Source organism: Brachyistius frenatus, unplaced genomic scaffold (genome assembly GCF_029030835.1).
Source record: "Brachyistius frenatus isolate BFR_SWC_R1_liver_20210118 unplaced genomic scaffold, ASM2903083v1 Contig_148, whole genome shotgun sequence".
Classification (NCBI taxonomy): Eukaryota; Metazoa; Chordata; class Actinopteri; family Embiotocidae; genus Brachyistius; species Brachyistius frenatus.
The window spans coordinates 267,558-293,204 of NW_027210747.1; the positions used below are offsets into that span (position 1 = coordinate 267,558).

The window sequence follows — 25,647 nt, forward strand, 5'->3', positions numbered from 1 at the left end:
TGCTATCTGGTCGACCCCCGTGCAAACGACGCAATGCAAGCAGGAGGATTTATTTCCAGTGAAAGTGGTTCTGAATAACTTCAGTATAGATTCCTCTCACTAGATCTCAGCATCGACTGTCTCAATCCAGCCCACAGATTAGTTATCCCGCTTAGGTAGAGCTGACGTATCCCATCCCTAATGCCACCGATCTGCTGAATTGATGGTGGACCGGATGGATTTGTGGCGGGCTGTGGTTAAGTGGACATCTAAGGCTTTCTGTCCTTTATTTACTGTGAGGACAATGGCCTTAGGAAGACACACATGGAGTTCATACACGCACTTACAGATTGTTTGTAGCTCTTCCAGATTGTGACTGATTGGAAAGGCTGCAGCGTAAATCAATAGCGTCAGCGGCGAAGCAGAACTGCGGTCGTTTCTTCACCTCCGCCTCTCTCTGTTTGATTAAAGAGAGAGGAGGGAGAGTCGGCGGCCTCCCTGTTTTTCTGTCTCTGGCTTTGTCTTTAAAATGTTCTGTTTGATGACCTTTAAGCCTCTTTTCACTTCTCGCTCTTCCTGTTTTATCTTTCTTATTAATGCATATTAGGGACAAATGCTTTGCAGTTGTTATTGCCGTATGAATTGTGATTATTCTCTTTATATTAAACTCCATACCTGTACAGTGGATTTACACGGTATTAAAGAGGATAAGTACACAAACACATCTTGTTATTATGACAAAAGAATCAGATTGAATTCTGCATTTTTTTTTTTATGGCCGAGTTCACCATAGGATTAATTTGTAAAAAAAAGTCACCTAGCATCTCAAAAATAGTAAGCAAGCGAGGTCTATCTTACATTTAGAAAGCTTTTACATTTGTTTAAACTTGACATAATTCAGTGTTTTTGAGATACAATGATGATTTTTTTGTTTTGTTTTAAAGATGACATCAAATGTATTTGTAAAAGCTACATTAATCAGTTCTGGTAATAATTATAACATAGATAAAACTGAGATATTTGGGAGTTTAAAAATATCCAACTACAGTCTGTCATAGATGGTAATCTTTTGTAAAATAAACCATCTAATGATGACACTGTTACTATATTATTTTAGATGTTTCTAATCCAGAGTATAATTTGTCGGGAAAAGTGTGTCACATTGTTGGTGACAGCAAAGGAACTTAACTTTGAAAAGACAATAAGTGGATCCCTGAGAGTTTTTGTTCGAGAGGAAACAAAAAGAATTTCAGCTTTCAACGTTATTCACAAGAGGGTGCTTCTATCAGGACTCCTTTCACAGTGTTTAATCAAAAGCCAGCTTTAGTAAAAGGTTGGAAATTAAGCCCGGAGGACTCTTGGGTCCTCAGCACGTTTGTAGTCGTCCAGTGGAACTTCTGTTAAAAAAAATGAATCTAATTGTAGAAACTTTCACAGTTTTTTAACTTTAATAAAAACCTTTGTACTGCTAGTAAGAAGCTGCCAGTCTAATGTGTATTCAGATGGGTGTGTGCAGAGTGTGAGGAGTCAGCTGAGGACAGAAGAGGGATGTTTCCATGTCTATTTAAGGAGCTGGACAAGCTGTCAGATTGTTTAAGACTTAGAGGTGGACGGACCTGATGAAGCTGTGTGTGAGTGGAAAGTGTAGTCGGCTGCCTTCAGACGATCGCCTCATCAGGCTGTCCAACCCCTCCAACTGTAGTTTTGTTTTTAATCTTCTCTTTCCTTCTTTGATGCGCTGCATGAGGAGAATTTTTTATCATATCAGATTTGTGTATTTTCCTCTTTCTGCCTATCGGCTCCTTTCTCTGAACCATCCCACACATGAAGTGGCATGTTGGCTATGACTCGGGTCAAAGGTCAGGGAATATATATGTGTATATACATATATTTCATCACACTTACATCCAACTTACACTTAATAATATATTTTATTATTTTCTTTACCCATAAAAATAAATTTACTGTCGATAATGTGAGCATAATTTAATTGTCTGCACTGATTCCATTGCTCACTTAAAGTTGTGATGTTGTGTTGTGTATTTGTGTGTCTAAAAATGTGTATTAATGCTCGGGGTGCTTAATTTCCAGAAAATGCTAAAGTAAAGTGTGTGTGTGTGTGCGTGTGCGTGTGCGTGAGAAAGAGTGTTGCTCACTGAGCAGGTTGAGAGTTGTTCATTGTTGCTCAGTTTGAGGCGGTGCAGTAATATATGAGTCCAAGACGAATGCAGTCATTAGTCTTGTACACATCAGAGTGTAAGACAAGCAGCCCATTTATTACTGCAACGTGATCACACTGACCTTAATCCAAATCCAACAACCGCCCCAAAGTTGTTGCAACATTCATATCTGGGCCGTTAACAAAATGCCCCAAGAACTTATTTTTACAACAAAATACACTCTTTTTTTTTAATGCCAACGAGCCAATGTGTATTTCCTGAGACTTTGCTTGTCCGACTGACTAACTGACCCCCAGGACAAATGATCAATGATAGAATTTCTACAATGATAGACTCCCTAAATCCCAGCGGGCAGTTGTACAGTTATCGATTGCCCGTGTCTTGTTTTAATTATTGGTGATTCCAGACAAATGAGTGGGGTCAGCTAGAATTGCAGTTACTATACATGTGTGTGTGTGTGTGTGTGTGTGTGTGTGTGTGTGTGCATGTGTGTGCGTGTGTGTGTCTTTGACCCGCTGCCCCCAACATGTGCTGTTGTGCACCGGAGGTCAGTTTGACCCAATGATAAATGACTTCCTTTGATGGGAGCGGTGGCCTGTTCACCTACTGAGCGTGTCAGTTGATGTTTGTTCCTTTCGGGGCATTTGTCACTGACTCGCTGCATATTCATTCATCCGCACTCTGCATATCTATCTGGATGCATCTATGCAGTAAGCAGCCTCATTTACATGCACACTGATCACCTTGTTTTCGGTGTGGTGTGATCAGATTTTCTATTTGCTCTTATAAAACACAGATTTTTCTTTTTAAACTATGGCACAAGTTTTCGCTCAAATTACACTTTGGTGTAAGAATTAATATTTTCAAAGTTTTTGTACATTGTAACATTGTCTGCAGGAGTCATTATGTACTTTATCACTAAAAAAATATAAATATATTTTCAATAAAAAAAAAAAAAAGCAGTTTAAGATGAACTGATGTCTAGGTTTGCTGATAAGGAAGAAAGTAATAGTTTATCATTTGGGGAAATATGCTTATTAGCATTCTTGTGGAGAATTAGATGAGAAGATTGATACCACTCTTAAATCTTAAATCAGGCAGCCGCTTAGTTTAGCTTAGCACAAAGACTGGAAACAGGGGGAAACAGCTAGCCTGACTCTGTTCAAAGGAAATCAAATCCACAAAGCAGCACCTCTAAAGATCATTCATTAACACATCATTTCTTTCATTCATACAAAAAAAAAAAAGTTTGAAAATGACAAGCTGCCATTTTGAGAATATTTCTTGAGTCGGCGGAGCTGCAAGGCAGCCACCGAGAACTGCAAACCAGTTAATAGTGTCCATAACTGCGAAGCTTTGTTTATGCTCTTCTATCTGTTTGTGCTTTTCGGCAGCAGTTGACCTGGTTTGCCTGCTGGATGGAGTCCCATGCTAGGGGATACTACAGCGTATTCAAATAAACAAAACTGCTAACAAGGAGTTTTGTCGATGGAAGCCGCTGTTCTGCAAAATATGCAAAAAAACATTTGAGGCAATTTCATAAGAATTAGTTCAGCAAATTAGGGATTCGCTGGAGGCTGGTGAGGAGAGAGAGAGAGATCACAGACCGAATAGATTGGACTCCGTCCACGGAACTGCTTTTATGTGTGATGCAAAACAGGAAAAAGACATATGTTTTTGTTTCAGTGATATATTCAAATATTCGTGTCCTATACAAATATATTCCTAATATCTGTCTTATGGTCACAAACTTAATGAGAGAGTTTTTCTTTTGGCACACTGGGACTTTAATACATTTTTTTTTTTTATCTCTCATCCCTGTATCAACCACAGCATGGATTTACTCATCATTATAATTGGTGTAGAAGTAGAGCAGCAGACAGTGACAGATCTGCGAGGTGGTTGGAGGGGAAAACACCTCTCCTCATGGAAGCAGTGCTTGGCTGCCTGCAGAGCTGCGGAGGTGTGAATTGGATTTTCTTCATGATGTCGGGGGAATGTGAAGTGAAATTGAGACGGTTGTCAAGTAGGAGGTCACACTGCAACTTGTGGAAGTCCTCAGACTGTTTTAATGTGTTTATGGTATAAAGTTAATTTCATTTCAGTTCACAACAGAACCTCATTGATAAACTGTATTAAGAAGGTTATTAGATGATATTACAGAGATAGCTATAATTACATATGCTTTGACTCTCCTACTTTAATATTTTAAGAGTTTTGTATACTTAATGTACAGAAATATTCTTATTTATTTAGCACAAATGTACTCAAAAGCCACTTTCAGAGGTTATTAGAACTATGGACACAAAAAGCATTTCTACATTAATAAGAGAAGTGACACATCTTTGTTGAATATGTCTTTAAAATGGCACTACACATGACGATACAACCTTGACCATGTTGAATATCTTTTTTGGTCTTCTAAAGTCTTCAAAGTATAACTCTGATGGTGTCTTTGAGTTTTGGAAATTAAATATTCTTAACAGAAAAACCAACTGTGGACGTGGGATATGAAAGACATCACGAGTCAACAAGGCTCTAACAAAGACAATTGAAATAAAGGATCTTGTCTTTTTGGAGTTTGACCCACTCGAGGAACTAAAAGTCAGGACATCTCGGCCTGTGCTACATCAATTTTCTTACATTGCCTCTTACATTAAGGCCCAAACTTCAAGGGATTGCAGAACTAAAAGAGCTTTAACATTTGTAAATGTTGCACGTCAGGCACTTTTGGAAACAAATATAAAGAAAGTTACGTCTACTTTCACAGTTTCTCATTACAATACATGCTGCATCTCCTTGAGGCCTAATGAAAGTCTGGAATACGTCTTCCACATTAAACACTTGCACAGCTAATTTTTGGAAGAGTGCATCTAGCTGGTAGTCTTCTTCCTTTTGGCCTCTGTTGGCGTATTGTTACGCGTATTGCTCTCTTTCACCAGCACCAAGTGTGAAGAAAACACTCTTGGGAACCTTGCTCCATAGCTGCTAGTGGTCAAAACCTCCCCAGTGTACCTTTAATAACTACATTTGAATGATCCTTTGCTAGAAATGTTTATGGTGTTGTGTGTTAACGTAAGAACAAACAAAAGACCTAACAGACCTATCATCTACAGCCTTAAACATCCACTAATGTTCAGGCTGTAGCTCCGTGCGGTGTGTGCATACTATATTAGAAAGTGTACACGTGTGTGTGCACCTAATGGCACATTCATAGCTGGAGCCTCCTTTGAAGTGGCTGGTTTGTCATACCTGAGCATATAAATGTGTTTGTTTCTACCGTCTTCTTTGAAATATAGCACCTCTCCTTCTGCTCCCTTCCTGGCTTCGTCACGCGAACTGTACAGCTGCAAACGTACGCACATTTGTTTGAAGATTAAATAGAGAGTACTACAAAAGCAAAACAGAAGGAGAGAAATGAAATGGAGGAAAAGTCAAAGATTAAGAAAGAAAGTTGATCATCTCGTTTGTCTGCAGGAACATAATTGGCCTTCAGAGACTTTCCACACACCTTGCACCGTAATTGTCTCTGTGGCTGAGCTGCTCTCGCCTATGACACCACACACACAGTAACATAAAACTCTGAGATTTCAGAGTGCAAAGCAGAATATTCATGCCCTAAAGCATCATGGGAGATGGACTGTCTCTGTGTGAGTCAGGGTTTAAACATCAAAGCCCAGATTCAAAGAAAAGTATGCATTTATGTGTGTGTGTGTGTGTGTGTGTGTGTGTGTGTGTGTGTGTGTGTGTGTGTGTGTGTGTGTTGTCATTACTCTCTAGCTCTTATCAGCCTGTGAGCTTTTGCAACACTGCTCTCAATCAGCAGGTACATCTTCTGCTTCTTGCTCAAAACAGGAAATGAAGCAAGTCCACTTCCTGTCTGGCTTTATCTGCAATGGTAGTGAAAACACGTCAGCCTCATAACAGTTCCCTTTTGGATTTCCCGTGAAGTTGATGCTGTTGTTGAGTCTTCCCTTTCTGTCGAAAAAGCCTTTGATTTTCATTTCATTAGGTTGCGTGAATTTCAACAGGCCGTTGGATTCAGTTGACTTAACTTTACTTCCCTCCCAAAAAAAAAAGTTTCCTCTAAAGAGAATCCAGGACTACAAAGGTTTTCCCCGTCCCTCTGTTCCTTCTCCTTTGATGACAAATGCTGCGCTTTGATGTAGCCTGAACTTCGCTGCAATGGGATGCCAGCTTTAATATCTGTGGTGAGAAGCAGCAAATGAAGGCTTTCATTCTCAAACGCAAAATGAGACAAAGTTTGCATCCAAAATGAGAAATTTTCTTCCACTTGAAAGACATTACATGTACTCTTTTGAAACGACTGATAATAAATTACACTTCTAAAGAGTTTGGGAGAGAATTTCGTTCTTGTTTGATGAGGTACAGCGTTTAAAAAAAATGCTTGAGGTAATGTTTTTTTTACAAATTGAATACACGGAAGTTTTGTATTTAACTCCCTCTGTCATTTTATCAGGCATGAATCTCGGCTTGTGAGGGATTTGGAGAAATTTTGCTCATCACCACATACACCATTAAAATGCAGCATTACGAGGCGATTACCGCGAGGTACTCTTTCTTTGCTGTTAGGCACCTAAACGTTCCTTCTCCTTTTTAGTCCTCCAACATGATATCATGTCCTCTGTGCGCTGCCGTGTTGATGTCATGTAAAAGCAGGGAGAAACTGTCAGGCTGAAACTGAAGGAGGGTTCAAACAGAGGGCAGACTTGCTCTGCCTGCCGGGAGGCCTTTCATGACGTTTGACTTCTTCACCTTTTAGTGCTCTTAATGAAAAAAAAAAAAAAAAAAAAAAAGAGTGTGTGGACCTCAGCGAGAGAGAGAGAGAGAGAGTCAAAGGAGAGAGAGATTTTAAAGACCGAGCCACAAATCTCTTGATGGAAACATCACTTGACTGCTAAAAAAGAGGCAAAGTTAAGGAACGACGCTCCAAAACACACCATCAAATTTTTAATGTGGAAGCAGTAGTCGGACGCGCGCTCACTCACGCAAACACCAAGACAGCATTTCCTACCAGACCTTCGCTTCACATTGACGAGGTTAATTAAGTAGGACATCGTCTGCATATTTCACTAATCCGCCAAGACTCTGCATTCCTGCCACAGCACCTCTCCACCATTATCTAATCTCCAGTTGCCCACTAATTCTATTTAAACTCTGCTGGCTGGCTTCATGCTTCTACTGAAAGCACAGGACACAATGGACAAGCGACGGGACATCGACCCGAGCTCGGGAATTTAGAGGTGGGACGCGGGAGAGCAGAAGAGAACGAAAAGTGGCCTCATTAGAAAGTGATTCACCGAGTTCAAGTTGTTAACCCGTATGTGGGGTGTTTATTTTTTTAACAAGGCTCAGCCTCTCTGTGTTGTACTGTTTGGCAGGTTTCAGCTGAACACATTAAATTTACTGTTTCTCTGTCCAACAGTGGATATAAACACAATACTGAGCACTACACGACCACTTTATTTCATCAGGGGGTTGAGACTCCTTCAAAGGGTTGCTGGATAAATTTGAGCGGTTGCAAAATGAGCAATGGAAGAATGAAGAATAAAACAAATATTGTTGTGCATCAGGCCTCTAGCTGTTATACAGTTAAACAACAGTCTGGCAGGTTTAGTGGAGAAAATTCCCGTTTGGTTGAAAGGCTCACATCTCATAACTCAGAACAAGAGATTGCAATCAGCATTTTAACAGAAAGCCATGCTGGCGAAAACACTGGGAAACACTTCTGTAGGAACATTTCAGGCATATCACGTCCATTTGAAAGAGTAGGACAGAAAAGAAAAGGAAGAAATATGGTCTATTTGTTTGATTTGATGCGAGACTCTCTTTGAGCATTAAAATATGAAGGTTTCACGGGAGAAAAAAATTCACAATTTCCATAAAACATTTAATAATATTTGCTGTCGACTTTATCATTGTGTTCTATTTTCGGAGCACGATTGCCAGCTCACACTGTTGACACAAGGCACCAGCACAAACAATATTATATTGAGACTAATTAAAGGATGTTTTTGCACAAATTTAAATAAAAGAGCTTTTTTTTTTTTTTTTCTAAGGCCGCTCAGGGTCTGCATTAATGTGAAATGGTATTAGTATTGTATTGATCAGGAAGGAATCTCCTTTTTCATGATGATTTGATTTTGGCTTAAGACACCAACTTTGTCTGTAAGGTCTTGGTGCTGAGCAACAATAGGCTCATTTAAGTTTTTTTTTGTCGTTGTTATTGTTATTTGCTGAAAACAGTTTCCTGCTGCTGCTGAAGATAAAGTAAAAAAAAAAAAAAAGAAGTCAGACTGAAACCCACAGGTAAAAAAACAAAACAAGCAATGAGCTGAAAGAGGCTAAAAAGTCAAGTATAGCAAAGAAGAGTTGGTTTGTCAGCGAAACTTATTTGATTCTTAAAGTAGCAGATTCCCAAAATGCCGGATACGTGTTAAAGCAACCGCCGGTGACGCCCGCATGCCAAACACGCACGTAATGGTTGACGGCACAACATGGAAAGGTGTGAACACAACACCTGTTCGGCTCTGGCCTTTTACAGTGAGAGACTCACGCACGCTGCGAACAGGGTTTACACTTTCCCTCACAAAGCAGCCTCGCATATTTGGTGTTTATGAAGACATTTTATGCGACTGGCGGGATGAGTGCAGGGTTTGTGCGTTAACGCGGTGTGTTCGTGAGTGTGTAGGAGAGGTGGTGTTGTGTGTCACATGACACAGTCTTTGTACTGTGAGATTTAATGAATCGGTGTACAGATTGTTTGTTTTAAGGTAACACCGCTGGTGAATGTGTGCGTGTGTGTGTGTGTGTGTGTGTGTGTGTGTGTGTGTGTGTGTGTGTGTGTGTGTGTGTGTGTGTGTGTGTGTGTGTGTGTGTGTGTGTGTGTTCAAGGCCTGATTTGTTCAGTGAACAGCTGTCGGATATAGAAAACATGCATGGAAGCATCTGTGTTTCCATGACGGTTTACTTCTTGTTTTACCAAGGGTTTATGACTCCAAATCCATATCTGATAAAAGGATATTAATGCAGCTGTTGATTTAGCACTCTCACTCGCAGACTTAGACTGTAGTCACAGTAGCTGCGACACGACGAACACCACCACTGTGAAAAAGTTGACATGACTCATAATTCCTTTGAAGCAACCAGATAAGTCATTTTATCTCGATGGCTATCAAAAATGAACTTTTCAAGAGTCTCAAGATCCATCTAATACGTGTTTATGTCAACGCAGCTGCTTCAACTCGGTTTGTTCGAGTTGAACATCAGCCGTGTGCTGTTGCACCTTAGATCGCACATTTGTTGCGCCCTCCGACGTTTGTGTGTTTCTTATTTTTCACTTGAATCGATTCGAGGAAACCTGGTTCTGCTTATTTTATATTTGTCATTTATCTCAGCTTTGAATTCAGAAAACTAAAATGTTCTGCGTCCCTTTGCTACAGCAGACTATTGAGTCGTGCACTGTGTTCTTTGTGTGTGTGTGTGTGTGTGTGTGTGTGTGTGTGTGTGTGTGTGTGTGTGTGTGTGTGTGTGTGTGTGTGTGTGTGTGTGTATGTATGCAGCCAGCCTTTGGAAACACTTTTAATTCAGGATTAGGTGTCCCTGTGTGCACTCACCCATTGCATAATACCTCTGACCTTGGTCATTGTGTTGATGTCTCTTAAACGAGAGAATGTTCTGCTGTGGCTTTTCTCTTCCAGCCTCTCAGAAGGAAAGAATCACCTGAAGATACAGAATCTGTCAGTGAAAGGGAAAGTAGAAGTCACATTTTAATCCATTTATTCAAATGAATTGACTTCGAATATTTCTTTTAACAATGGGACTTGTCAAAGGAAGCATTTCCTCGGTTTCCTAGCAGATATAACCCACGAATAAAGAGCAATTTAGTTTTAAAGCCTTTCAAAGGAAGATTTGATATTTTATTCATCACTTCTGTAAAATTCTTCTACTCCTAATTCAATAAGAGAGAGAGTCCTGGTTAGTTGCTTGTGACAAGATACACATTTTGGACAATAAAATACATAAATCTGGTGGAATTTAGAGACAGCTTTGCCTAAAATGCCCCAAAAAATGTCAGCAGATTTAATATGGCACCACTTCTTTGATTGCTTTTGTTTCCGTAACAAAGTTTTAGTTTTACATTGTGACTTTAACTCAATGTCAGAAGCTCCTGTCTTCGTTCTACTGCTTTAATAAAAAAGGTAAATACAGTGGCTTCGAGAAGTAACTTGATTCAGCTTTTCAGCCCTGAGCTGCTCAGGCTGGAATTTAACTAATTAGTACTTCTCTCTGACATGCTTGGAGGAGTTCATGTGAAAAAGAGAGGTCATATAATTATAGCCCCGGGAAAACCCTGGGCTTTATGTGTATTATAGAAATGTGTACATGTATATATGAGTGTGTTTCAGTGTGTGTGTTAGACCCGGACTCTGTGCGTAGTTATCCTTATGAGATTCTGTTTTGTGTGGGTTTTATTTGCATGCTCAGCCTTTTGCGAGTACAAGAGTTGACCTCATTCACTTTCATTGTTTGCCCGTATGATGAAATAGGACTTAAACTCTTCTGGCTGCAGCCTCCAAATGAGAAATTACGCACCCAACCTCGGGACCATCGAACAATAAAGTTGAATTATTTTGTGCGAAGAAATAAGCGAAGAACTCAAAAACCCGAAACTCTCACCCCCCCAAAAAAGAGTCTGGCTGGCTTAATTTCACTGAATGAGCTCCAAATCCCTGTTTATACAAACTCCTACAAGAGGGTTTTTTTTTATGTGTTTTTATCAGTTTGGCACATACATAATTTAATCATGAAAAATAACAGTTTACAGAGTTCAGTCTGTGCTCATTTTCCCAACAAAGCATCCCGACCCCCCTCCACCTGTCCGCACTTGGCGCCTTCCAAGAGGGATTTGAGTCCTGATTGGCCAGATATGGTTTGTCATTGCCTGGATCCAAACTGAAACAGAAGGGATGCAACAGTTAGAAAAACTCAAACATATCACTGTAACAAACATGTTGTTCAAGCGTGTGCCGTGTCTTTTAAAGTCCAACTTGTGTGTGTGTGTGTGTGTGTGTGTGTGTGTGTGTGTGTGTGTGTGTGTGTGTGTGTGTGTGTGTGTGTGTGTGTGTGCGTGCCTGCGCAAATAAAGTGTGACTTTAAGGATTAATTGTGATGTGTCTCTGTTCCACAGCATGTGGAAGGGCCTGAATGTGAACTGCACAGACAGCTCAGGATACACACCTTTACATCACGCTTCCCTCAATGGACACAGGTAAGAGTGTTTTTACTGAAATTATTCAGAACTCTAAATTCTTTACAGTTCGTTATAAAACTAAACCGAAGAGTTGTTTGTACGTACATATTCGGTGTATACTTTATGCTGCAGGGCTGCAACTAAAGATTATTTTCCATTGCCAAATCATTTTTGGGGAATATTTTTTATCACGTTTTTTGTGTTTATGTATATAATGTCCGTTACAAATTCCCAGAGGCCGAAGTGTCATCCTCGAGATGCTTGTTTTATCAGACCATCAGTAAAAAACACAACTATTACATTTACAGTAGTCTGACTGTAGAGTTGACGGTGTCAGTCCAGCAGAAGTACAGAGCCCTGCTACATTACATTTTTATATTGTGGCCCTCTTTGCTGAATGTCCTTGTAAAATGTCTTTGTAATAGTGGATTTTTCCAAAAGATGAACATTTTCTGCTCTGGTGAAGGGAGCTCAGTGGTGTGATGTGATTGCTTGGTGGAACATGTGTTTGTAGAAAGCCTTCATTTACCCCGAATTTATCAGTAAAATTATTGCAATTACTATATTTATTAGTCCTACCCAATAGTCAAGAGCAAGACAGTTTTGTGCAGTGGATACATTTTGTCCATCTGAGGTCTTTCTTTGTTAAACCGTGGTGATGAGTTATTGTAGGTTCATTACATCCAGTTCAAGTTGAAATCTCGAAAATGATTGCTGCTTAGGCAGAAAATAAGCTCTATGACAACAAGCCAAAGAAATTGCATCATCGCAATATAACTGTCTTGTACTCTCGATGATATTCCAAAATATGAAACTGCAAACACCATTTAAGCGAACTGTTAAATATGTGTATGACTTGAGTGTCTGCGTCTGCACAGAACTCCGGTCCAGCTCCCTTTCTTCACCTGGGCCCGCTGGGAAATCCGTTACACAGCTCGGATTAGCTTCAAGGCTGACCGCTATCCCAGTATGGCGGAACTGAAGGATTAGTGCTGTGTTTTGGGGGCAATTATGTGGATTTTCTCCCTCAGATCAACTGAGGAGAGAGGAGGGAAGTGTGGCAGAGAAAAATGCAGCCTCACAGTGGAAATTAGGCCGCCAACAAAAAAAAGCTGCAGACGAGTGATTTAACGTTTACGTGGGAAAGGAAAAAAAGATAACTGGCAATTAAGATACAGCAGGAAGAAGACTTGGCAACAGGAAGAGGCTGCATTCAGAGATTTGTTTTTCAGGCTGAGTTTGAATTGAATTCTTTGAGATCGTTTTAAGTATGCGCAGTTTTTGGTGATGAATGCCCGCGGGTGAATCTGATCTCCACGATGTCGAATGTTCTCATATTTGACCCTGAGCTCCTCCAAGTGTGATTTGGCTGTTTTACTGCCACTTAAACTGGAATGAATAAGAAAATATACTAAGATATTGAAATTAACTAAGCAGTTCATTAAGCATCTCCATGCTGCATTCACCCCTGCTCCTGGGAGAGCTTTTGCCCTTCCGTCTCCTCTGTGTCTCTCCTGACATTTTGAATGCAAATGAAGCACTTCACCTTTCCTCTTCAGATGGCGGTGACAACTTCAGCTGGAGTCCTCCTAATGTGATACGGTATCGCTGTCACTGCTATAAGTAGCAGCTAAATGGATTCCCAGCCCAAACCCAACTCTGTGATTCCTCACTTTATTAATATGTTTAATGGCGATGTTGGCAATAGTCTTCTCTCTGTTCCTTTTTTAAAATTTCCAGATGAACTACCTCCTGCGCTGGGTGATTTCCTGATCATTCACCCAAACGCTACTGTAAATCTCGCTTTGTCTAACTAGGATCTTGTAGAAGGTGGCAGTTTGTTTGTGACCACTTGAAGAGGATGCAGATCTAGTCAGTTAAAGAAAGAGGAAACACAAAATGACACCAACGTGGAATAACAGTGTTCAAATTGTTAAGCTGAAACAGAAGTGGTGTTCTTTACACGTATGTGCATATAAACCTCTTTTTTTGTGTTTAAAGTTTTGAGCTCCTTCTGGACAAAGGAAATATTCAGTCCATTGTCACTGGTGGAAGAAAGCAACGAAATAGATTTAGTCGAGTGTCTGCTTGCTACACGTTTGATTTGACCAGTGATGGAGTATCTTTACATTGTTGTATTCATACAGTTACATTCAGGGATCGAATTATTCATTAGTTATTATTCCACCATTGAAAATGATCAATTGTGAAAATGTAAATATTTTTAATGTACAGTAGAATCCAAAGTGACAAAAAAAAGGACACAAAAAAAGAGCAAAATTAAAGGATTAAAAAAGTGTTTGGTTTGTTGATTTTAAGGAAAGATGACAACATACCACAATCTGGATTTCAGGTGTTGGCGTCCAGCTGTGTTTCTCTTCCTCCCTCCCTCCGTTGATCTATTGATCTGTGTGTGTATCTATTTTCTCTCTCAGGGACGTGGTGCTGAAACTGCTCCAGTTTGAGGCGTGCACTAATGTGTCTGACAGCAAGGGTTGCTTCCCGCTGCACCTGGCCGCCTGGAGGGGCGATGTCGACATCGTCCGTATCCTCATCCACCACGGCCCCTCGCACTGCCACGTCAACCAACAGGTACACGCATCAGCATCCTCCTGAGGTCACCTTCAGGTCTAGACTTTATGAGAAACTCCATCATGTCTCTCCTCTGTCCAGTGTCAGCTACAGTCCTCACTCTGGAGTGGTTTTAACTGATAAATACTGAAGGAGGCTGACAGTCAGCTGCAGAACTGGTGCCGCTCAATATTTCCCTCCTCAGGTGTCCTTCAGCAAGTCAGTAGGTGTTAGCTGGTGGTCCAAATAAATCCCTTTTTTTTTTTTTTCCCGAGCTGTTCATGTTGTGGCTTGCGACTTTTCACATTTGACTGAAATAAGGTATTCACTGGGCTCAACAGATCATAAATAATACATTATGACTCAACTACTGCATTTCCAAGAGGCTACTTTGCCATTTTTTTGTGTTGCTATCTTCATGGAAAAGAAAGAATATAAAAATCAAACCGTCCTTTCGACCACTCGACTGGAGGTGCTTTCAAAAGCCCACTTCGCACCGTTCACATGTTAAATGGCGACGGAGACACATTATGCTGCCCTGTTTCCGTTCCTGAACAAGGCAGGTCTCATTTACTAAAATGAAGCTCTGTTGCTGTATTTCTCAGGACATGTGAACCAGTTGCGCTGCCGGTCGTCTGATTATGGCTTCTATCCAACCGAGCCGATCCTTTTCTGTTTCCAGCGGTCTTTCTCTGACAGGCTGGCGAGCATCTCAGCTCTGGGAGCGTTCAGCCTGCTGCTGCTGTCATTCCTCATCAGCGGAAATGACCCCCTTCTCCTCCCTTACTCTTTTTTTCCTGTCCGTCTTTGCTTGCAGCATATTGATGATGTCACGGCACACTGATGCGCTGCATTTGAAGATGGGCAGGAGGCACACAGGAGATGGTGTTCCATGAAAAGTGTTGGCTAAAATGTTAATGGTTTAGATGTTTCTTTTTGTAATATTCCCTCTCCTGATTGCGGTGTAGTAATGGACCCCACAGGTTACTGGAGCGTTATTTACTCTGTCTAATAAGCACATTTTCCTCTGTCGCCATTAGCCAAATCGTTTCCCTCTGAGAGTTGTTAGACCCTAATTGTTTGCCGTGATAAATGATGTCCCTTGCCCCCGAAATGAGGAGGTTTGTCAGCAAGTGAACACGGGCAATTTTCTTTCTTTCTTTTTTCTTTTTCTTTTTTTTTTACCCCGTCGATGATTTGTTGAGCTGAGCGAGCTGCTGTTCAGGCAGCGGGGACTCGCACCGCTGATGGAGAGGATACTGTACGTGCAGTAGACGCTGACTTCTAAGCACACTCGGTGCGTTTTTTAATATGTGTGCTCTTGTACCTCTTTTTCAGCTCATGATACAAAAAAATAGTCCAGTTATTTGGGCAGAAAATAGTATTATTCAATATTATGGTGTTGCAGAATTCGCTTGTTTAGGCTTAAAAATTCTCGTATTTATGTGCGCCTATGAAAGGAAAGGAGAAAAGGAGCTTTTATACACTCTGATGTAACACCAGTTTCGATAAATCATCAAGTTACACTGATTTTGTTGTAACTCTTCATATCCTACATCTCACGTTGAGCCTTGTTTATCAACAGGTTGGCTTTACCTCCCCTGTTAGCATCAGCTTCCATCGTCCCCTCTGTATAACAAACACCAGTGAAGGACATACAGAGCTCACACTGTGGCTTTGCGTCCCACTGGTGAACACAAAGAGATCCAGCTAACCTGCTCGTTAACGTTCTCAAAGGTGCTGTGTTTATTTTTCCCTTTCGGCATTCAGTTTCGCAAAGCGGCGGTTTAGCGCCGATGAAACTGAAATTGTGGTGCGAGTGCATTTCTTTTTTCTTTTTTTTACATCGCTCTGTACTGCATGTTTGTCTCGTGGCCTCGCCGTTGTCAGTGTGAGGCTACAGTTGTTTTCAGGTTGCGGCCATAAATCAGACGCCGAGATTTATGGAGTGTTTGTGTGTTTACGATGCATAAGCTCGGTGGTTTCCCGCTTGTCTGTCGTGTGCGCACTCGAGAGCTGGGCTCGCATACAGTAGTCAGTGTGATATACTGAGTCCCACACACACACACTCATCATGGCGACTTACAGCAGCAGGCCATCGGCTGCACATTACCCCATTCTCAACGATAATACTCAGCCCACGCACACCATTACTCATGTCAGAGTTTGAGACTGTGTGTGTTTGTGTTTTTGCCTCACTTATTATTTTTTTTTCTTACACGAGGGACAGAAACTCAACATTCGTCCTAATTTGTACACGTGAGGTGACAAATAGTGACACGAGTGTGGAAAAGTGAGCAAGAGGGAGCTGTGATGAGATTGAAAGGTCCTCAGAGTGCAACGAAATTAAAATTTAAAAAAAAACAACAACACACAGGTAACCGAAGTGTGCAGGTGGGCCAGTTCCACTCCGCAGCCGATAGAAGATTATTTGAGGTTAGTGGATGTTATTAGTTGGCGGTAAACCAGTTCCAGCCCACTGTTTATCCTCTAATTGGTCCCAGTAGTTCCCGTTCACAGCTGTTTTTGTGTATTACTGGAGCTTGTTTGTGTGAGAGAGGTGGAGGCCGCCTGACTGGAGAAAATGATTATACATACTGTGTGTGTGTGTGTGTGTGTGTGTGTGTGTGAGAGACAGTGAGACAGTGATTGATGGTGAGAGATTGCTTGTTTACTCAAGGCTTGCACTCTGCTTGCAAGGCCAAATGCATGTTTTGAGGAGTGACACGTTGCCTGTTGAGATCTGTCTTTCTCCCACTCAGACTGACTCATGAACTGCTGCCTCTCTTAAGCCTGTACCTAAAGATAAGTCAGGAATTTTTAGTGGATTTTCTCGATAGTTTTTTTTTTTTTAAAAGATCGATATGGTGAGATCATTTCAAGTTTATATTTTCTTAAGCTTTCTTCATGAAATGACCTTATTGCTTCAGATGTGTTTGAAAAAGATTCGAGTGGGCTTAGATCAACTCTCACGTAGAGTAACAGGAGGAAGTTTGCACCTTCACTTGTTTTTCAGGCAGCTCATGACAGATCATCACGTCCTTTGACAGGATCTCAGAGTCCCACAGTGTCTGTTACCTGTAGTGAACTGAAATGAGCTGGAAATGATGAGAGAGACGGGACAGACTGAGCCTTTCCCCAGTGGGTGCAGCAGACAAATTATTGCACCTTTCAAGGGAAATGACTTAACGGCAACAGCGTTGTTGAAAAGCCTCAAATTATTTATTATTAGAATCAGTAGGATTTATTTTGGTCCTCATCATAGAGGCATATACATCCCCTGTGTCAAGATTGGTATGTCATCTTGTGTCTGACTAAAACTATGTAACATCAGCAGTCTTTATACCCCAGACTAAGTGACACTGACAGGTACTGCTGACCAAGAAGAGTAATCAGATTACTTCTTTCTCAACCTCTTTAGGACACTTTGATTTTACATTCATTCCCTCTGGGCTTTATGGAGACATCATTATTACAAAATAGGATGTGTACGGTGTCTCCTGCTACTTCTTCAATTCTTACAAGAACCACTTTATTAATGTTTGCAGGTGGTTCATAGATGCTCTCGTGTTTGTGTATTACAGTATATTATATTGATTTGACCCACTGGAAAACATTTCATTCATTACTTCTGCTATTGGAAAATCTAATCCAGAGCAAAAAAACATGATAACCATGAAAACAATAATGTGAATTATAATGTCCTACTTTCTGTTTGGCAGATGGTTGAACCTCAAGTCGTCACAACAGTCTCCTGTTGCACATTTTTGGAGCTCTATAACAGATAATGTTGATTAAAAAAAATTAAATAAATTACTGAGCAAGTGTCACATTTGATTTGCACACTGGAACCAATTAAATTAATAAAGGGGAGGAGGAAATCACTTTAAAAGTTTGGAGAGTGTAATGTTTGACAAACCAAGCTGTAGTTAATCGGTGAATACACAAACTGTCCAGTACAGTCCTGTAAAATATACTTTGTGCTTTCACTTTATAACTTATTAGTATGATATGTATGAGTGTTATTGCATTACGCATATATTTTCACATTTTAGGACGCACTCAACTGCGTTCTGTGTCGTTCTGAACAGCCCGTTGCTCGGTGGATTTTTGGCTCCAAAATGTTTAACCTGCAGCACTTAAAAGAGCAAATAGCCACACAGAGCATGATAACTAAAGATGACACTTTTTACCCCGAGCTACTCGCCCAGAGAAGAGTTAGATTGCAAAAATTACTTGGCTTGTGTTTGACAATGTCAGAGCGAGGGACAGCCGTGTCCCGCAGACGTGCCCACTCATGTAGTGCAGATGTGGTGTTTGAGTGTGTTTGTGGGAACCAGCATGCAACCCTCCGGGCGGCTCTATCTGAATGGGACCTCTGGCCGAGTCACTTTAAGGGTTATTGTGTGTGTCCGCTGCGTTTGTGTACGGGTGACTGACCACATCAAGTGCAGCTTCTATCGCTGTACAGCAGAAACATTCCAGAGAATGTTTTCTTTTCCAACAAACCGAAGGACGTCGGGTTATAATATTTCTTTTTCCCTCTCCTTCCCTCTTGTCTTTCTCCCTTTTTGACTCCGATTTGTTTTCCCAAAGGAGGTCAGCAGCGTAAAAATCAGGATCATAAGAGAAAGGCATGCCTTTCACTAGCCAGGCCTTCTGGGAACTTTTAAGACTGTGTGAACCAAGACAAAGGTAACAGGTCACGGGGTCGTTCGCCTGCTGCGTTTTTTTTTCCACGAATGTCTTTCTGTGTGTGTATATGCTTTGTGTGTGTTCACCTTACAGTCTTGGTAATTCTACGCCCCATCATGTCCACATGTCGCTACCACGCAAGAAAAATGAAACCATATGTTTCCTGATGATGTGAACGCAGACCCTCTGAGAACACACGCTACCACTCAGAGAAACCGCCCTGGGAAAGTCCTCGCTCGACCATCGGTCACTGCCGTGCCAACCGCTGCCAAAACACACACGGTCACATTGAGCCATAGGATGTTTTCTTATGAATAATCTGTTAAAAAAATAAAAAAATGTTTGTGTCGTATGTTTTCCGCAGCCTGACGCTCTGTCTGCGGCGGGCCTCCTAATTAAAGTTCGGCAAAAATAAAACTTGATTAATTTCTCCATGAATCAAAACAAATTACAACCCTGAGTGATTATTGCAAACTGAGAGCAGATTGTGTGTCAGCGTGTTAATTGTGGTGTTTTATGGAAACAGAATCATCTGATTTTTCTTTGTGGTGCTTCATTAAAACCACGAAGAGATTCCTGTGCAGCTTGTCAGCGCTGCTGGGAGGTCAGAGTTTACATTGTCAACCGTAGACCGGCCACCTCGGAGCAATAAGGGGTTTGGTGCCTTGCTAAAGGGCACCTTGGCTGCAGACATTGTTCGGAGATGCAGGGCTTTTGTGTGGTTTTCCAAGCATTACGGTGCCAAGCAGTCCACTTTAATAAAATCCCACTGAGACATCTGATCTTATTGATTCCTTTGCATTCATTTTATAAGTAAACATCAAACATTCAGGTTTTATGAGTGGCTTTTCAAAGCAGTAGTCAAGTATAGAAACATTGTTGATATTCTTCAGACATATTAAAAGGGACTTTTATTATTTGCAATTAGCCCTGCGTCATATCATATTCATTTTATTTTGTAAGCAATAATACATAAAAAAACACCAAGAGAGGCAACAATCAACAGTCAAACTAAAATAAGATGGAACTAAATGTCAGGAGCTATATTACAGGAATATGTTTAACAGTATCATGATAGTAATAGAGCTTAAACAACCAATTAGTTTACAATGATTTTGATAATCTGTTAATAGTCATTTTATAAAGAAAAAAGCTGATCAGTGTTTGGGATAGCGTTTAGAATATCTTTAGCTTTTCTCTGTTTGTTGGACAGATGAGACATTTTATACTCCAGGATGTTGTGCTGTGCATTTTTCAGTGTTTTATGAGTAAACCAGCCGTCAATTCTTCCCAGAAACTATTGATAATCAATCAGTCCTAATCGCTGGCTGCATCCGTAGACAACAGCGTGTTGCAGGAAACATTCCTAACACCACATACAAAAATCATTATTGTTCAATATTTAGAGCTAAAAACCTCATAGATTATTGATTGCTTTTATTTAGGAGTCCAAATTTCAGTGTTTTTATCCGGTGCTTTGTTTCTCCTGTAAAACCCGCCGTGTGTGAGAGTCCGTGATTCGTGGTCTAAACCTTCACTAGCAGTGTGAGCGATGGATCCACTGGCTGTGAAATGTGGACACAGAAGCTGTTTTCTTCTGTCTCGCTCCACCGTCAGTGTTCTTCCTCCTCGTCTCCTCGTCTCTTTCTGGTCTTATCTTCCCAGCGCTCTTCAGCGTTCACTCCTCTTGGCCTCAGGGTGTTTTCACTGCCTTCCCATGTTCACACTGTAAACTGCTCTTCTCCCCCCTCCCCCTCCTCTGACATGGTTTTGCTGTCCCCCACATTGCTGCTTCTCAACCACCACATGTCCCTTTTCTCTCAATTTCTGTCAGTTTGTATCATTTAATGCACAAATTTGAAAAAGGAAGGGAAACGGGGCGATTCAGCTTGTCATTATCATCTCCGATTCCTCTTCTCTCCACCTCTCACTCTATGCAATGATGTGATGATGGATTCATTACATTTCTCTTTAAAGAATATAGTTTTATAGTTTTAGGCCCGCTTATTAAAAAGTAACAAGTACAAACAAATCACTGCTTTGATGAATACAGTTTTTATTTGTCTGTTTATGTTTGTGAGTATGTTTCAATTAATTGGTACAGTGCTACAGTTAAAGTCAAACCTTTTAATGTATATACACTATGATGATGCAATAGTTTCTGTGCAGTTTTGTTTTTTCCAGCTCTAACTAGCATCCACTTGGAAAGTGGAAGCGGAAGAGCTTGAAAAGCTTGCTCACGTTAGCGGACATTGTAAGTCTGAATAGAAAATGAAGACAATACTAATTTAGAGGACACTTTCACTTCAGAAAGATATTAATTAAAAGACTTATAGGAAAAAAATCTTTCAAGTTTAGAAAAAAACTGAAAAGCTAATTGCATATCCAATTGTAAAATGTTTTAGGATTTATTTAGATTGTCTGAACATAAGCTGAACGCTGGGTCTGTATTAATAACAGAAGGGAGTGAGAAGGAATAAAACAGTTTCACCTTGTACGCCTTGTCTTTTTCATCCTTCATTTATTTACCCAGCTCTCCCCAGGCAGCGCGCTGAGCTGCCGGGATTATGAGATGCTGTAACTTAGACGGAGCTCATCCTGCATATCAGTCCATCAGCATTAACGCAGTGTATGTTCAAACTAATGCCTCTGCGCGCATCAGCCGCTCTGGTTTCTGATCAGCCCTGGCCTGCCTGATAAGCTCGCTTGTTTGCATGGATGTAGCTGCTTGGTCCCGTGCAGATGAACCGAGATAGCGCTGTTCGTGTCTACCATGGGAAATGTGTGTGTGAGTGTGTGTGTGTAGCTAAAAGGACTATAATACAAGGAGCCTGAGTAGATTCTTGTGTGTCCTTTAGTTAAAAAAAAAAAAAAAAAAAAAATCTAATGAAGGAGACTGCACATATAGCTTAAAAAATAATCATACAAATGTTCTCCTTAAGCATTAATGAAACCGTACGGCTGTCGTTTGAGCAATATCAAGCCGATACTTCATTACTTAGCCTCTTTGTGACACTATATCAGCTCCATACGGTGCTGAAAGACACGCTGTGACATCCATTTGTATGGGCACGTTGATAATGTGGTGCTACACCTGTTGATGTGGTATTAGTGGATGACTGTTGCTCAGAGCCCAATCAGCAACAATACATTGAGTGCTTGATGCTATCGGAAAGCTGTCAGAGCGAGTGTAATGGAAATATATCGTCCTCTTTGAGAACACGGAAGGAGCATTTTCTCTCCTCGTCCTGCTCCATCACCTCCTCTCCAGCTCCGTCTCCCTTGTCCTGTCATTCTGTGTCTCCGCTCGTCTCTTTGTCACCCTTCTGTCTGTCAGTGAATTGCATTTTTTGTATTTATTTATTTATTTTTTCCCCTATCTCAAGCAGTGTTTGTGAGGCACAGCAGATTGCACTGACAAAGCTTTATTGTCCGTTTGAGGCTCGGGAGACAGAATGGGTCAGCGGCAGCACCGACAATAGGAGCAATCTTGGTCTCCGTGTTTATCCCATCCACGCTGATTTATCAGTCAGCGTGTGCGATTGCTTTCTTCATTACTTTTTCATGCTCGTTTTGTGTTGAATATGAAAATAGAATCATTGTCATCCTGTTAGTGAAGCTGTCAGCCGTGATCCGGATGTTAAAGGGTCTCTGTGGGGTTTTCTTGTAAACAAACAAAAGTTTTGTTTCTATTCAGAGTATTTCACTAAAATGCGCTGTGTGTCTAAACGGTTACAAATGTTTTGGGTACATTTCCTCTCGTACATCATTTACGAAGCAATTTTTTTTGGGGGGGGTATTTCACATCCAGAATCGTTCACGTTCATGTTTTTTTCCCATTACAGGTCTCAGTGTGTCACTAACACCTGTAGATTAGAGGAATAATGTGATACTGTTGTGACTGTGTGTCATGTTGCACAAGATAAACTACACAGGGACCCACTCAGAAAAATAGCCGCTACTGGAAGTCTAAAACTCCACAGGTCACTAACCAAACATCGATCAAACATTTCTCTGTAATGTACACTCAATGGGTGTTATGGAGCTTTCGCTTGTATCACACCATCTTCATCAGCACATGGAGTAGCCCCATTGTTATGGAGGGGTAGATGTTCGTGGCTTTGTTACTGCCCTTTTGAAACTGCACTTCATACATCAACTTACTTACTCCTTTACCTTTTTGCATACAAATTGAAATCTGTAATTCGAATACAATCTTCTTTCTAGGGTTGCCGTTGCGTTTAACCTTGAGTGAATGAATGGCCTATTCCTCCAGACATTTGCTCTGCCAGTTTGCACTAAATGCTGTCTGGAGCAGATGATGACTGATTGCACTGCGTTTGCAGTGGTTTGGGACTTGGCAGGAGGGGATGAAGTCAGTAGTAGATGAGATAAGATGAAACTGAAACGATCTCTTGGGGGTGAAAGTGAGTCACTCCGGTGGAAAATGGTCATGTACAATAGCAAAAGACTCCACACAGGAACAAAGCAAATGTTGCATTATATTATAACTGTGACAAATGTGAATTAAAGTGTCCCTGAGTGTGATTATTGTGCATACAGTACTGTAGACCTGCAATACAGGCCTGCTGTGGAGGGGTGTGCGGTCCGCGAGGGAAAACAGAGGGATCTGATTGGCTGAGGAGTAGGGAAAGCTCACGTAGTGGTGTTTCCTCTCTGCTAGATCCCGAGTGTATGTGTGTATCTTCATATAGGGGCTCTTTCTCCACGCTATGCGCGCGCACACACACACGGTTTCTCTTCATGTCTCTCACTCACTGCTCACAGGCATGAAAGTAGGGAGGTGAGGAGGGAGCTCTGGAGAGCAAGAGAGTAAGAAGCGATCTGAGCAGTGAAGTGTGGTCACGGTGCTTTTGATTTTCATCAGGGAAGTCTAAGAGGGGCATTTGAGGCAAGAAATGTGAAGGCATTTAATAAAGTAATGAAAGAAGAAAGGCGGCGGGATATCAAGAATTTTTTATAAAGAGTCGCTGAATAGTGTTTGTGATTAGAAGCATGGAACCGAATATTTTCAGCTGTTAATCACATGAAAAGACGAGCTAGTGTTTAAACAGAGACTTGATAATCAGAATTAATTGTCACTTCATTCATTCATTCCGACGTTTTGTTTGTTTTTCCCCGAACCAATCAGCAGCCAGTAACACATCCATCCCATCAATGTCATATTTTAGTTGAAATTGGAATTTTAATCATGATTGCTGAGAAAATTTTGTTTTTCGCAATTATTAAAGAAACAAGTAGAATTTATTCTCATACCTTGATTCATAAAAACTTGAGCAGCTGTGTCATTGTCGTTCACACTCGTCGACATTTTTGCGGGCGTTTTATGGAGCCGTTCATGTCGCCATTTGTCATCAATCCTAATGCTGCTGTTTAATTGTTTCTTGACATAACTATCTTTTTGTGGTCACAACACTAAAGCAAAATGAATCAACTGGTAGACTATGGAGCCGGGAAAACCAAACCCTCCCCGTAGCTTCAGTGTTCCCCTTTCACACATTACAATGCATTTAAAGTTGGAGCAGATTCAACCCAAATAATTCTACTACTCCTTATTTAATTTCTGCCCAAAACTTTTTATACCATCAAGTTTTCATTTCTGTTTTATATGTCCTGATTGGACAGCATTGCTAGAACAAGTGCTCAGGAATCCCCAAAATTTTGAGAAACTCTAACAAGCAAAAAAACATTTTTAGAGCAATGGGATGCCCAAGGGTTACTCCTTTGCAATACGAATTGATATTTAAAATGGATTGAGCATCTCTTGTTAAATAGCCGTGAAGTTTTTTAAAATGAAAACTGACAGTATTACATAACAGCCTCTGAATATGCTAATTGGCCCGTAGAATGGAAGCTGACTTAACAGTAGTCAGTCGATGAGCTCCCTCGACCAAAAAAGGCCCGGTGGGTTTGAGAAAAACATTCTGGTTTCAGCCGCTGCCTCTATTACACAGACAGGAAGCTGTAGATTTCCCCTGGCGGCTCTCACAGACCTGAACATGCTTTTGGAATTTGTAGCGGCAGAATGAAGGACGGCTCGACACGTATGCTTCGTATGTGTGGCATGAAATCTCTGCTCAGGATGTAGTTTTCCATCTTGAGTCAACGTGCCGATAAGTAAAGCAAACTGCTTTATTCTCCTTCTTCTCTTTTCCTTATATCTCAATCCTTTCACATTCACCCTGCTTCTAACTCACCGCCTTCTTGTATTCTATTCTAATCGTTATATTCCCGTTTCCTGTCGTTCTCTTTCTCAATCCTTCATTACCTTTTCGTCCATCCTTTGACTCCTGTCCCACTAATTCCCTCATTGCTCCCATCGCCTACCTTCCTTTTTACTTTTGACTTTCTCTGCTACTTCCTGCATCCCTCAATGCATCTCCTCTGCCTCGCTTCACTTCACGTCTCCCTGTCGCTCTTTATCGTTCCCTATTATTCCTACATCCACCTCTCTTCTCGTAGTCTTTGTCTTCCCTTCACTCTTCCCGATGTCAATCCTTTTTTTTTTTCTCCTCCACAGAACAATGAGAGGGAGACGGCCCTCCACTGTGCAGCCCAGTACGGACACACTGAGGTGGTTTCAGTGCTGCTTCAGGAGCTGACCGACCCCGCCATGAGAAACAGCCGACATGAGACGCCCCTGGACTTGGCAGCGCTGTATGGACGACTGCAGGTCAGTGAGGATGACAAACTGAATCTGCTCTATTATCTGACACGAGAAAGATCAGAATGGGAATTCTGCTTTGGATATTTTCATTTATTACAATGATTATTTTCCATGCTGTTAAAAATGGTACAGTAATACCTCTGTAGTAATCAGGAGTACATACTTGTACCAAAAAGTACATATTTTTTTACAGATGGTCCTCATAAGAACAAATGAAAGCTGGTTTGATCCACAGTAAAGATAAGAAGGTAGTTTTTAAA

General features: G+C 41.0%; 1 protein-coding gene across 1 annotated transcript in view; it reads left to right on the forward strand.

Annotated features, from left to right (window-relative positions):
• The window catches only part of anks1b (ankyrin repeat and sterile alpha motif domain containing 1B), a 196,613-nt gene that overhangs the window by 44,873 nt on the left and 126,093 nt on the right, over positions 1-25,647 (forward strand). Inside the window, exons 2-4 of the mRNA XM_069715820.1 lie at positions 11,371-11,451; positions 13,869-14,025; positions 25,241-25,393. Of these exons, the coding sequence (XP_069571921.1) occupies positions 11,371-11,451; positions 13,869-14,025; positions 25,241-25,393 (391 nt within the window). The remainder of the gene's footprint in view (positions 1-11,370; positions 11,452-13,868; positions 14,026-25,240; positions 25,394-25,647) is intronic.